General features: G+C 36.0%; 1 protein-coding gene across 5 annotated transcripts in view; it reads right to left on the bottom strand.

Annotated features, from left to right (window-relative positions):
* VPS13B (vacuolar protein sorting 13 homolog B) overlaps positions 1-13,449 on the bottom strand; it is a 457,128-nt gene that overhangs the window by 102,469 nt on the left and 341,210 nt on the right. For all 5 annotated transcript variants that reach the window (XM_061995669.1, XM_061995671.1, XM_061995673.1 and 2 more), the window contains one exon: positions 4,578-4,715. In XM_061995669.1, the coding sequence (XP_061851653.1) occupies positions 4,578-4,715 (138 nt within the window). The remainder of the gene's footprint in view (positions 1-4,577; positions 4,716-13,449) is intronic.

Raw genomic sequence — 13,449 nt, 5'->3', positions numbered from 1 at the left:
ACATTTTGAAAACAGCTTGAAAGAAACCAGGATTGCTGAAGTGCAATGGTTCCAATTTGTTCCAACTAATCTATCACCTGCTGGAGATATTATTCTAGTGGGTTTCTGGTAGCTGCTATTTTCCAGGTTTCTCCAAACCACTGACCTTGCTAATGGATACAGTTGTTGCCCTTGCAGACAGGGGGAATGCTGGACCCAGTGCCACACTGCAGAATTGTTAGTTTCTTTTTGTGCATAAACCTAGGTCCAGCACTGTGTCCCTTGTGGGTAACCAAACCGTGCCGCAAAGGGACTGGCAGGAAAAAGCAATCCTCTCACTTCATCTTTCAGTGGGACCTAGTATTTCTTAGTTTTTCTGGATAGTTTCTTTCTGTAGAAATTATTTTGACAGGCAAAGCATAAAGGACCACAGGTAACTCACGCATCGCCCCATGTCTTCCCAAGGCACTGCTGGGAGAAGAGGACTTCAGCATAAACCTTCTATATTTCGTGTGTATAAGTATTTTAAGGCAATTTCTATGAAGCTGTATTTCATAAACATGTTTTGTATCGTGTGCACAGATAGAGAGTACATCAAAAAGACAGCTTTTATAGCTAAGAAAACATAGTCGATTTAAAAAAAAAGGAAATCTGAAGAATTAGAGGCTAATGAATACATTTTCAAAAATTATTACAACAAGATGGTCATATTTAGTCCTCACCTATTGAACAATATCTAAGGCCAAAGTAATAAATAGTTAACTCATATACATTATACAAGAATTAGGTGAATACAAAATCATCAGCGGGTCATGTATACCCATGTAGACGGAATTTTAAAAATTTTAAATTGTTAGTTACTACAGAAGAAGAATTGTCCTTTAATACATTGTGGGGTTAAAGTTGAGTCTATTCCCACAGGCCTGATGACGAATGCTTACTTCTCCTAGGATCCTATTACCTTAAATCTGGAAAAAATATCATTTTTCTTTAGTTGCCAAAAACTGTACAAAATAATCAACTCATGTGGAAAGAAGTGCATTAATGTATCCTGTTATTCTCATTTAATTAGTGGTTTCCAAATTTAGCTACTTGTTGTAGTTTTTTGATCTCTAAGTTAATATGGACTGACAACCTGGTTTCCTGTGTGGTAAAACCATATGATTTTTCTATGGAACACTATCTACTTATCTACTTCAGCTGACAAACCAGTACAAGGAGTACTGGTTTTATCTAACACAGCAAACACTGGGAAGCACTTGCAGATTTTTGTATTCTGTAAGAAAAGTGACATTACAATTACACCACTGAACACTTAAAAGGTTTACAGAAAACTGTATAGCTATCCCAACTGCTACATCCAGATTTTTGTCTGCGTAGTCACAACTCTGAAAAATGTTCTGATAAGCTGTGCCCAACAGGTAGCATCTATTACTGCATCCAATGCATTTTTATAATTTACTTATGTATATAAGACACACCTACATAAATGAATATGAAAACACACAGTATGTCCTTAGCAGATGTTCTAGTTAGTAGCAGCATTGTTTGCCAAATGTTCACCAAAAGAGCAGGCCTTTGAGGCCTGCAACATAAATGTACACCAGTAAGGCACTTATTTATGCAATTTATTAACTGTGATGTCTTCCATAGAATCACAGAATGGTAGGGGTTGGAAGGGACCCTTAGAGATCATTTAGTCTAACCCCTCTGCAGAAGCAGGTTCACCTAGATCAGGTCGCATAGGAACATGTTCAGGCAGGTCTTGAAGACCTCCAAGGAAGGAGACTCCACAACCCCTCTGGGCAGCCCGTTCCACTGCTTTGTTACTCTCACAGTAAAACAGTTTTTTCTTATGTTTAAATTGAACTTTTTGTGTTCCAGCTTTATCCCATTACCCCTTTTCCTGTTGTTAGATACCATAGACAAAAGGGATGCCCCAACCTTCTGACATCTACCGTTTAGATATTTGTAAATATTGTTTGCTTGGTGGCCTTACAAGAGCTCTCAGGAGTTTTACTGAGGTTCTTGTCCTCACTGAACAATTGCAATCTTAGGATGTGGTGATGTAGACACTTTCTCTAGGCCTGCTGACAGCCAAGATACCTCATCCTTGAAGAAGTTGTGGTTAGAGGACTTTGCCCCAGGAGAGTTAGTAACTTGTTTTTCAGTAGCCTGCTGAGGAGCTGTCAAGCTTTTGTAACTCTTTGCATGTGCTGTTCTGATGCAATCACATGCATGAAGTGCCTTCCATTACTCATCCAGTGAAACCTCCTGCCCCCAAGGAAGGCTTCTTGGTAAAGGTTAGTTTATTTGAAGATCTCATAGTGGCAACAGCTGAGGTTAGAAAAATTTGCAAGGGAATGCAGAGCTGTTTTGTTATATTGCACCAGTGAAACAATTAATATCGAAAGTAATTACTGCTGAGTTATGTGTAACAATAATTCCAATTAGCAGCAAAAAATATGATTAAAAAATACCCTTTGGCTAAGAATTTGGCTAAATACCATGGTGGGGAGAGATTTAACACTGATTTGAGATCTGACTGAATTGTTGAGAATGGGTTAGTCAACTTAAGACTACTTGTGAATACACACTCCGCAAGCTGGTGCCAACTTCCATGTCTGCTAATTTAGCCAGCAGTCTGTCCTACTGATAGGAGAGCATCAGTGAAACACCTTCAGGTGTGTAATAAAGAAGATATAAAGGCTATGCCAAGAAATTACAGTGAGAACCTTGAAAAAAGGGGAATACACTGATTAAAGGTCTGTGAATATAGCACATAGGGAGAGAGAGTATAAAAGAACTGAGGAGGAAAAAAAAACCCACAAAACCCCCCCAATCTGGCAGCAGACACCAAAAGGCCACTGATAGGTGTCCCTACTCTTCTTGTGCTGATCATAATTAGAATGAAAGTCTACTATTATTATCAATTAAGCCTCAAAGCTCAAATGGCAATTGAAAGTGTAGTAGATCTGAAGGTTCAAAGTACCATAAATGAAGTCAAACAGGGATCAATATAACAAATGTTCTGCATTGTCAGGAGGTCTTAAAATCTTGTCTTAATGCTTTTAAGGCTGCATAGAAAACAAAAAAAAAGGGGAAATGATGAGGTTGTTAATATAATTTATTCTTTTCTCAAGACTCCTGCCTGCCTGTATGCAAAAAGCACATTTTCAAGTTACTTAACTACAGCATTTATAGTCTAGCAGATAAATATGTATGTCTCGCTGGTTGCTCAATTTGATGTTGCAAGTTTTGATCAGCAGAAGTGACTACTACTTCACCCAGAGACAATATGAACCATGTTTCCAACATTTAAATTCCTGTATTTTTAAATACCTTAGAAAACTAAATTTTTAAATTGGTAACCTTAACATAATGAGGAAATACCTGTGCCTCAGGTGCCTTACATTAGATGGCATGGGCATCCTGTTCGACCCCCCCATGGGAGGGTTGCGCAGGTAAATTAGTATTTCTGTAAGGCTCAGATCCTAAAGCAGTAAACAATGCAGAGAAAATAAGTTATTCTGCTGTAGAACCCAGTTTAGACAGTGTGCTCTAAGACTCTATGACTAGGTAACTGAATAAAAACCTGAACAGAATGACCTGAACAGAATTCTGTGTGCTGACTTAAGTAAGGATATCTAGAGAAAAAACCCAAAAAAGACAGAATTCAACAAACTAACAAAGACGTGTAAGAGAAATTCATTATGATGACACGGGTAAATGTATTTTATAACTTTTAATCACCTCAATTATATCTGTATATTAATGAAGTTACAGATACATAACTTGCAAAATAGACAATGGATGATGTACTGCAATTTGCAGAAGTATCTGATACCCTGGGAGTGAAACTTCAAGTCACATTATTTTAAGTAAATGCTAATAAATCTTCACACTATGCCACTTATATTCTGTTTTAACTAAAGAAACATTTTACATTCTCAGCACTTTAGACGATACAAATTTGTAATGCCAGGTATTCAGATTCTAAAGATAGACTTTAGGAGGAATTTCTTTACTGAAAGGGCTGTCAGGCATTGGAATGGGCTGCCCAGGAAGGTGGTGGAGTCACCGTCCCTGGAGGTGTTTAAGAGATGGGTGGATGTTATACTTAAGGAAATGGTCTAGTGGATAATAGGGCTGGGACAAAGGCTGGACTTAATGATCTTAAAGGTCTCTTCCAGCTGAAACAATTTTATGATTCTAAAGAACCCAACAAAAAGTAGTTTATAGTAATATTGAGAAACATTCCAAAAGTCTGCTTTTATAAATGTAGCTGTAAAAAATGTTCAGTTGTTCTAAGGCTGGAAACAGGTAGGTTTCATTCTGTTGGAAATTTGCCAGTCTCAACCTTCTTGAGGAGTAAAACTTCTAAATTTGCACTGGGAAAAAAAAAACCAAAACAGACTTAAACCTATGACTGGTCAAGGACTGACCACTCCTCAACTTTGGCTTCAATTCAGGGTAATTGCTGAAGGAAAAATATCATGTTCATTAGCAAGGGATAATTTTTTTTCTGATGATGTAATGTGTATGCCTATCTACAAATAGATTACATTTGGAAATAGAGATAAAAATATAATGTTTACCTGGTCCATTAAGGAAATCTTTAATTTGCAGAGTGATAAGAGGAGGGGGAATACCACTTTTAGCATCTGCCTCTCCTGCTACTGTCTGCAACCAAACCTGGCAATAATCCAGAGCTTCTGGTAGAGTCTTCCCAGGATCTAGAGGTGATAATGATGACAGTCATTAATGATATTCCAGGAATATGACACCTAATAAAATGCCACGTATAAAATTGATTAAATAGTTTAAAATGCAACATGGTAAATAATATTCCCAAAACTTTTTATACATAGCATTTGTATCTACAGAGAGATGTGTAACAATGCTTGTATACATAGTAAAGAGAGCAAAGCTGTAATTACACAAAATGTAGAAAACCTGCAAAAATACCAAGTAAAATATGACTAAAAGACATCAGTTACCATAAGATGACTTTAAATAGCACACAATTTTAGCTTTAATTACAACAACACTTTGAGAGTATTCATTTGATCATTAAAATGGATTTCTTCCAAGTGCTATTCTTGTCTTCATTTTCTGTGTATCACAAATATGAAAAATAGTACTGTAAAAAGAATATTAACTCTTCAGCAACCCATGACCTTCATTATAACTGTCCTCACTTCTGGCACTATAGCTCTCAAATTCTAAATAGTCAATTATTCTTTAGTATCAAGACTGCTATGTTAATTATTGAATGTCTGCTTCATCCTTAAAGATTGAAGGAGATTTTGTTAATGTTATCCTCTATCATTTTCAATCAGTTAAAAACTGTTACAACTGATTATTTGAGTTTTACTGTATTGATTCCTTTTAAGAACAGTATTTACGTACTCACTATTATAGCCAACATATGGTATTGTGGTATCACAGTCATATGTTGACTGGGTATATAAAGTCAGCTTTGGAATTTGTATTTCTTGACCTTATCATGTGATTCATATAAAACTTGGCACATACGAACCCTTATGTGATTTCAAAGAACCTACTGAAACCAATTGATCATGACTTTAGATCTATATGGAAAAGATCAAAAGTTAGCACAGTCTTCTTTTTTTTATTTGAACAATTTTCAGGCAATGACTTTACAGCAATATTTGTGCTGCATGGCATATCCACTGAAGCCTTTTCTTCCCTTTATTCCTACTATATGTTTATAAAGCCAGCTCTCAACAGTTATTTAAGAGCTGTCACTGCATTCAACAGATTTGTATATTTTCCATGTGAATTAACATATTTTTATGGTTCTTAGCCCTTTCATTTAATTACATTAACCAGAATGGTGTGGCACACTCCCTTTTCTATAGCAACAGCATCAGGGAATATCTTGTTTCCTGGTGTTTGTCTTAATATACTGCTACAACTACTACTAAAATCTTTACCACCAACATACATATACTTTCCATATATTTTGTCATATCTTTTTACATAGCTTTTTGGTTTTACATGACTTTTACAAAATACAGATTTGTAGTTCTTCTTATCAAGGATGACTTGGATCTGCATTATAATATCTTGTTTTGTGCTAGTAGCTCATCGTAAATAAAATGTTAATGTTTTTTCAGAATATATGGTGTAAATCTTAATAAAAATTACTGAACATTGTGCAATGAACATCATTGAATCAATCAAACTGACCTCTAAGTTATTGCTCCTTTAGAAGTATTAGTATAAACATTTAGGTGTACCAATATGGGGCAACATGTTGTAATATGCCACTATTTTGTCTCATTTCTGAAAGACATCACCACATACATAGAAATCTAGATCATCCACCTGCCTTTCAGAAAATTGAGTAAATTTAGTAAAAATTTTCTTCTGAAGAATACATTTACAGGTATTTCTATTATCCTAAGATATGTTTCTGTTATAAAATATGAAATTATTATTTCAAAGTCAGAGGTGTTTGAAGACGAAAATAACTTTGATGAAAAAAACTTGTGTGACATAATACATTAACTATACAACCACTACCCAGAATTCATAGAATTATGGAATGGTAGGCGTTGGAAGGGACCTTTAGAGATCATCTAGTCCAGTCCCCCTGCAGAAGCAGATCCACCTAGATCAGGTCTCATAGGAACACGTCCAGGTGGGTCTTGAAGATCTTCAAGGAAGGAGCCTCCACAACCTCCCTGGGCAGCTTGTGCTTGACAGTAAAATAGTCTTTTCTTATGTTTAAATGGAACTTTTGTGTTCCAGCTTCTTCCCACTACCCCTTATTCTTTTGCTAGATACTATAGAAAAAAGGAATGTCACAACCTCCTGACATCCACCATTTACATACTTATAAATATTAATGCAATCCCCCTTCAATCTCCTCCAAGCTAAACAGCTCCAGTTCCCACAGCCTTTCCTCATAAGGAAAATGCTCCAGTCCCTTGATCATCTTGGTGGCCCTTCTACCCAACTGCAGCATGTAAGCACAGAATCAAAAAAGTAATGAAACCATAGGACTCTCAGGCAATTATTTTGCTCTGTCATGTCTCCAAAGAGGGCAGTACTGTCACCTCTTCATTATCTGCAACACTGCAATACTGGAATACATAAATAATGAAAAGGATTCTAGAACTTAGAGATTTAGGTACACATGATAAAAAAACTTCAGTGCATGAAATTAACCTGAGTCCAACAAAATATATTATTTTTAACCCAGTACTTGTTTTACTGATTTCATGTGGTTTATTTTAGTTCAAGTGAAACTGTGCTTTTCCAAAACTGAGGTAATTCTGGAAGCAGGATAGTTGTGTTGCAATTTTGCATTGGAGGAAATAATTGAAAGGGCCATACAAAGAACTGGTTTCAGTCCTTCCAAGACCATAGCATATGGTTAATTTGGAAGCTGAGTAACAGACTTGATTGTCTACTCAGGACCAGATATGGATCAATAAATCTGTTTTTACATAATAATATGAAAGCTAAAATCAGAAGTTTCAAAACTGACTGTGCTAGTGTATATCTCAAAAACTTGAAAGGGGTTCCAAATAGGAGCTATAAAACGTATCTGCTTAAGACATATTCATTTACATCAAAGGTCAAAAGAATGAAATGGGATTAAAGTACCTTCTGAGGTGGAAAACAGCATATGCATTTTCATAGGATTAAGGATCAGCAAAAGAATACAAGAATATCAATCAATCAATCAATCAATCCCTGTGACAAGGGCATAGGAATTGCAAGAGCAGCTATCTAATGAAAGAGAAAATTTAGGGTGAAAAGTGATGAATTCCTGCTGGGGAAAGCTATTAGAAAAAGGACTCTTCTCCCTCAAGGAAATTATGGAAAAGTTCAGATTGTTTAAAAATGTACTTGACAGAATACTATAAAATATACAATAGGGAACAATTATGCATCAGCAGGGAACTGGCCTGAATAATGTATTATAATAGGTCACTTCCATTTCCCTTTTCTGTGATTCTCCCAAAAATCAACACTTAAATTTGCAGTTATTTGTATAAAGAGAAAACCCAAGGGATGCATATATAAATAAAAGGAGAATTACTCCACAGCAAGCCAAGAGAGAGAAAAGAAAGGCCTGAGAAGTGAAGAGCAGTGAAGATGAGCAGAAATTCTATCCCCTACACCATGTGAAAAAATTTGTGGCAGCAAAAGAAAAACGGTAAGACAAGTATCACAGATTGACAACCAAGACTACAGTATGAGATCTGTAGAACTGAGACACTGAGGCCTTCAATATGTCCACATTCCCTCCTGTTTTTCTGCAGAAATTAAAAAAAAAAAGTATACTTTTAAATATATCCAAACATCCAAAGCCACTTTAAGGCCATGTCTCAGCTCCAAACTTCAGAGCTGATGAAGTATCTTCCCAAACTTGATTTGAATTTTTGAGCTTTTGATTTCACCTGATATCCCCTTATTTTTTTTTAGTAACAGGAGAGAGCAAACACTAAACTTCTGAAGAGTAAGAGGAAAGTAAAGAAGGGTGGCAGGAGAAATGTCATATTTTAAAGATTTTTCTTCTCCAAAATGTGGTCTTGTTCCAGTTTGTATGAGAGCCAGGGTGGCTCAGGAAGCAGAGACTGTGGGATGCTTTATTGGGGGTGCTCAGCCATCTCCATCACCCTAGCAGCTGCCACGCAGGGGACAGGGCTACTGAGAGTGTGCATCTTGGCGTGTTCAGCTGGAACTTTACCCAGATCAAATGAGCTCTGCAACATGCTTTTATTTCAATGGATGAATCATATTTTGGTCTGCAGTCAATTTTAAAAGTCAGTACGACTCTGCAATCATCTCTGCATTTCCAACTCTGAAATGGAACGCTTGGTCTTTTTGAAAAAATGGTTTCCATTGCATTTAAAGAACACAAATGGGAAAACATTGCTACTCGCGTACTCACAAGTGCTGTGTCAGGAAGTTCAAAAATGAGAACTTAAAGTAACCTGAGGAATGTTCCCAGGCCAGCTTGTCTTTATGGGTGGGGGTTGCACACACACCACACCACAGCACATCATTACCCCATCCCCCCAGTCCCTGGATGCAGATGTGCTGGACAATAAATATACTCGGAGGGGAACAGGTGACACACCAGCAGAACTCTCAATGCTATGCTAGGGAGCAGCCTTAAATCCCCTCTCTCTCTTGTAGAAAGCACAGGCTGAATCAAGACTTCCTGCCAGAGTCGGCCTCCACGCAGCCTGGGCTTTCCATTAGATCAGAGGTTACATGTGGTCTTAGCTACTGCATCTGCTCTTCATGAACCCCCTGCCATCAAAGGCGTGGGTGTAAAAAAAAATTAAATAAAATGAAAATCAAGGATAATTCTGGATGGCCTCACAATGCTTGGGTTTTTTTTTTTTGCAATTGTTTCACTGGTGAAAGTTGAAGAAATTCCATGCATAACAGATATTTACTGAGAAATTTCTTTCCCTTAAAAAAACCAAGCACCGCAACGTCCTGTTTGAAAGCAAACAAACAAACAAACAGAAAAAAAGATTTCAGAATGCCCAGAGCACAATGCTCAGGAAATGAGGCAATTTTGTATCTGGATTACATTACCTGAAACAAAGCAAATAAAGATTTTAAAAAAATATTTATAAAAGCGGCTTATGAGATTACATTAAAAACAATTGCACCCACTTTTATTTAAGTAGAAATGGCCAATGCTCTGTTTGCAAAAACTAATGGTTAGCAGATGCCTTTTTGTTAAAAGTAGGATGTGCACTGAGAAAAAAAGATTGTTTTATAGTATCTTTCAGGCTAATTGTAAAGAATTTTACAAGTCAACTCAGGGAGCAACTAGTCTTTTTAATTGCACTTATGAAGTAGTTAACATTTATTCCATAAATTTATCTACTTTGTTTTGAAATTCCTGTCAGAAAGATAATTGCAATCAAGCTGTGCAATTACAAAAATATTTTTAACCACAAAATAGTTTCACATAGCCATAATAAACCTGAGCTAACTTTTAATAATCTAGTAAGTCTCCAATGAACTGACTTGCCAATGGACTTGGCTGGAGAGGACTGTGGAAACTGAAAGCATAACCATCAGGTCTCTAGCTCCAAGGCAGGCAAATACTCCCACAGACAGGCACTGACCTGATGGAAATACACTGCTACTGGCTGCTCATTAACATACTAACAATACTTAATTTTAAAAAAGGGCTATTTCCTCCTATTTTTTTCTGATTTCTTTCATGTTTCATAAAAAGCCCCAGAGCTAGTGACAGAGGAGACAACTTCTTTGGATGAAGTTTCATGTTCCAGCCACTGTTTAGTACTTTCACTAAAAAACAGCAATAGCCTAATGTGGAAGAGCCTAAATTTTAAGCTGTATTAACCTAAAATCTTTAAAAAATGAGAACAAACAGGGGCATCTTCCTTATGAGGAAAGGCTGTGGGAACTGGGGCTGTTGAGTCTAGACAAGACTGGGGGGCGGGGGGGTGAGGGAAATATCATTCATATTTACAAATATCTGAGTGGTGGATGTCAGAAGGTTGGGGCATCACTTTTCTCTGCTTTGTCTAGTGACAGGATGGGGGGTAATGGAAAGAAGCTGGAACAAAAAAAGTTCCATTTAAACAAAAGGAAAAACTATTTCACTGTGAGGGTGAGGGAGCCCTGGCACAGGCTGCCCAGAGGGGTTGTGGAGTCTCCTTCCTTAGAGGTTTTCAAAACCTGCCTGGACATGTTCCTATATAATCTGATCTAGGTGAACCTGCTTCTGCAGGGCGGTTGGACTAGATGATCTCTAAAGGTCACTTCCAACCCCTACTATTCTATGATTCTGTGAAACCCCTTGCCCAAAATAAAGTATATGTGGCTTCGTAACAGTATTAAAAACGTTGTGACTATAAACGTTCAAAGTAGTAAACCATCATAAGGCACTAAGCTTAATTTTGTCATCAGCCCATGATTAACTATTATTCTACTTAAAATTCATGTTGGTGTTATTTTACAGGATAATTTCCCTATTTTATTCAAAGCTTCATAAAACAGATTCTCAGATAAAATGACCTGTTAGATCCAGTTCTAATTTCTTTGTTGACTTACAAATGAACAATATATGATAAGAGGTGAGGGATGGAAAAAACCTTGATCCAAACAATTAGAAATGTTTCTTTAAAGTATTTTTTAGAACTAACATCCATCAAAATTTAAGACCACCCTAATTCCACAACAAAATTTTCTATTTGTTTCTACCTTGCAAGATTTGAGCGTTGTTTCTTTTAGAAAAGCCATATGAAATTATAGCATGGTATTTCAGAAGACCTGAATCTACTGCTGTTGAACTATCAGTAGTCAAGTCTTCAGAATTATACAGAAAAATTGAGTCCAAGTAATTTTTCCAAATGACTTAAACTACTTCTAAAATATTCTTATGCAGCATACTTGATGTCTATATATATATATATATTCATACACAGAGTGATGATTTCAAATGGTAGAGTTTGTATTAACATGTTTTGTATCTAATCGATATATATTTCATATATAGTTTAACTAGGTAAGCTTAAACATATTAGTATAAGTAAACCAGCCCTATAGAAGTACCAATAAATCTTTATTAAAAACATCATATATTTTTCCTTTTGTGCAGACAAGTCTCAGTTTTTTATTTTGTGATGAAATTTGCCATGTTATAGGCCTAATCTGAGCTGCCGCTGTGCTGCTGCCTATCTCTATCATGGAATGGAATGCACACAATGTTTTCATCAGGCCTGCTTGCCTAGTCCCACTGTTTAAATATATTTTTAAAATCAGTTTCCAAAATCCAGTTAAAATATACTTTTTATGTTTAGGTTGTGTTCTCTTCCCCATCCTACTAGATATCAGAGAGATGGTTGCATGCACACATAAGAAGACACAAGACAGAAGAAGAGCAGTCTTTTAGAGAGTCTAATGGGACCCATATAGGGCTAATCTTTGGTCCTTCAAGAAGACCCTGTCTTTTCTCACTTGAACAACTGCTGGTGACCAAGTAGCTCTTGGACCTTATGTTTTCACTACCTTTCTTACTTAAACTTCCTGCCATGCTTCCGTCTTCTCTGATCCACTTTCAATTTATAGGGAGACTTTATTATAGCTTTTGTTTTCTAGAATTGCTCCCATAGAAAATGATAAAAGACGTCAGAAGTTAACTGTAACGGAGAGAACTTTGCTCTGTTTCTTGGTAATGTCGTAGCTTGTACAAGGACACCCTTGAATGCCTTGAACATAAGAAATGAAGTCCTATTGCATCTTCCCGAATCATTAAGTTAATGAACTACTACTCCAATTTTCCTTCAAGTTTTGCTTTATTAATGAATTTTTAAATTCTTTTCATATTAATTGCTATATGACCATCTTTTATGTAGTATTTAGAAATATACATGGGCATCTGGAGTAAATAAAATTCATGACACAAATGGTTTCTGTCAAGACAGGATAGCAACAGCAGAGAAAGATAAACATGGAAGGATCATAAACCCATGGTAATCTTATTTTAAGTGTCTTCCTTCCAGCTATCTACTCTTCCTTACTTTTACTTCCTAAATATTCCACCATAATTCAGATTTCTGTAAAAAGTTCAGATCTATTAAAAATGGTATGGTTAGTCTTTTGCATAAGCACATTATTTTAATGATAATTTTAAAAATTCACAATCCCAAATAGCAAAGATTTGGGATAGTTGGAAACCCTCCCCTCATACTGCTTTTCATAACTGGTGTAGGTACGCTGTTAAGAAAAAAACCTAGCAAGATTTTTTACTCAGAGCTTTCATTTAGCAAAGAGTTTTAAACACCATACTTTTTGCCTGCACGTTCAGCAGATCTCTACATTCTCATTTACATTTTTTTGGGGTAACACTCTATAATGATGTATCTCACTAAAGTCTTATACTCAGTAATGGCTGCCAGACAGATGAATTGCAATCACTTGATTTCTCTTTTCAGCAGTACAGATAAGATGAAAAAAGTAATATTTCAGAATATTTTCTACTGACCAGATATTATGTATTTCTAAGCTTTGCATATGAAATAGTTTTTAAAAATTAATTCATTAAGAGAAGGAAATTCTTGCAAAACACTACTACTTAGTTGAATGAAAATTTTCTTACTCTTTATGATCAAATCACCATATTTATACTTTATCAATAAGCTTAGTATAGGAAAATATTGTGATATTTAGTCACAAAAACATGCTTTTTGTGGGAAAAGCTTGGCTTACAACTCTTCTCTAGAAAACATTGAGAAGTTAGAATATTGCAACAATCCCTGTTGTAATTTGGTAACGAGAAAGCAATATTGAGGAATAGGAAGAAATGGTTGCTAAAAGATTGGATCTTAATTAATTTCACACTCCTTAGATCTTAATTAATTTAAAACATTTTATACACTTAAATTGATTCAGCTATGGGGTATAATCCTAAAAGCATGAAAGATGTTCTAA

The sequence above is a fragment of the Colius striatus genome, chromosome 4 (assembly GCF_028858725.1).
Source record: "Colius striatus isolate bColStr4 chromosome 4, bColStr4.1.hap1, whole genome shotgun sequence".
In the NCBI taxonomy this organism is placed as follows: domain Eukaryota; kingdom Metazoa; phylum Chordata; class Aves; order Coliiformes; family Coliidae; genus Colius; species Colius striatus.
Note: the sequence above shows the minus strand (reverse complement) of the source record. Positions and strands in the feature narration are given on the sequence as shown.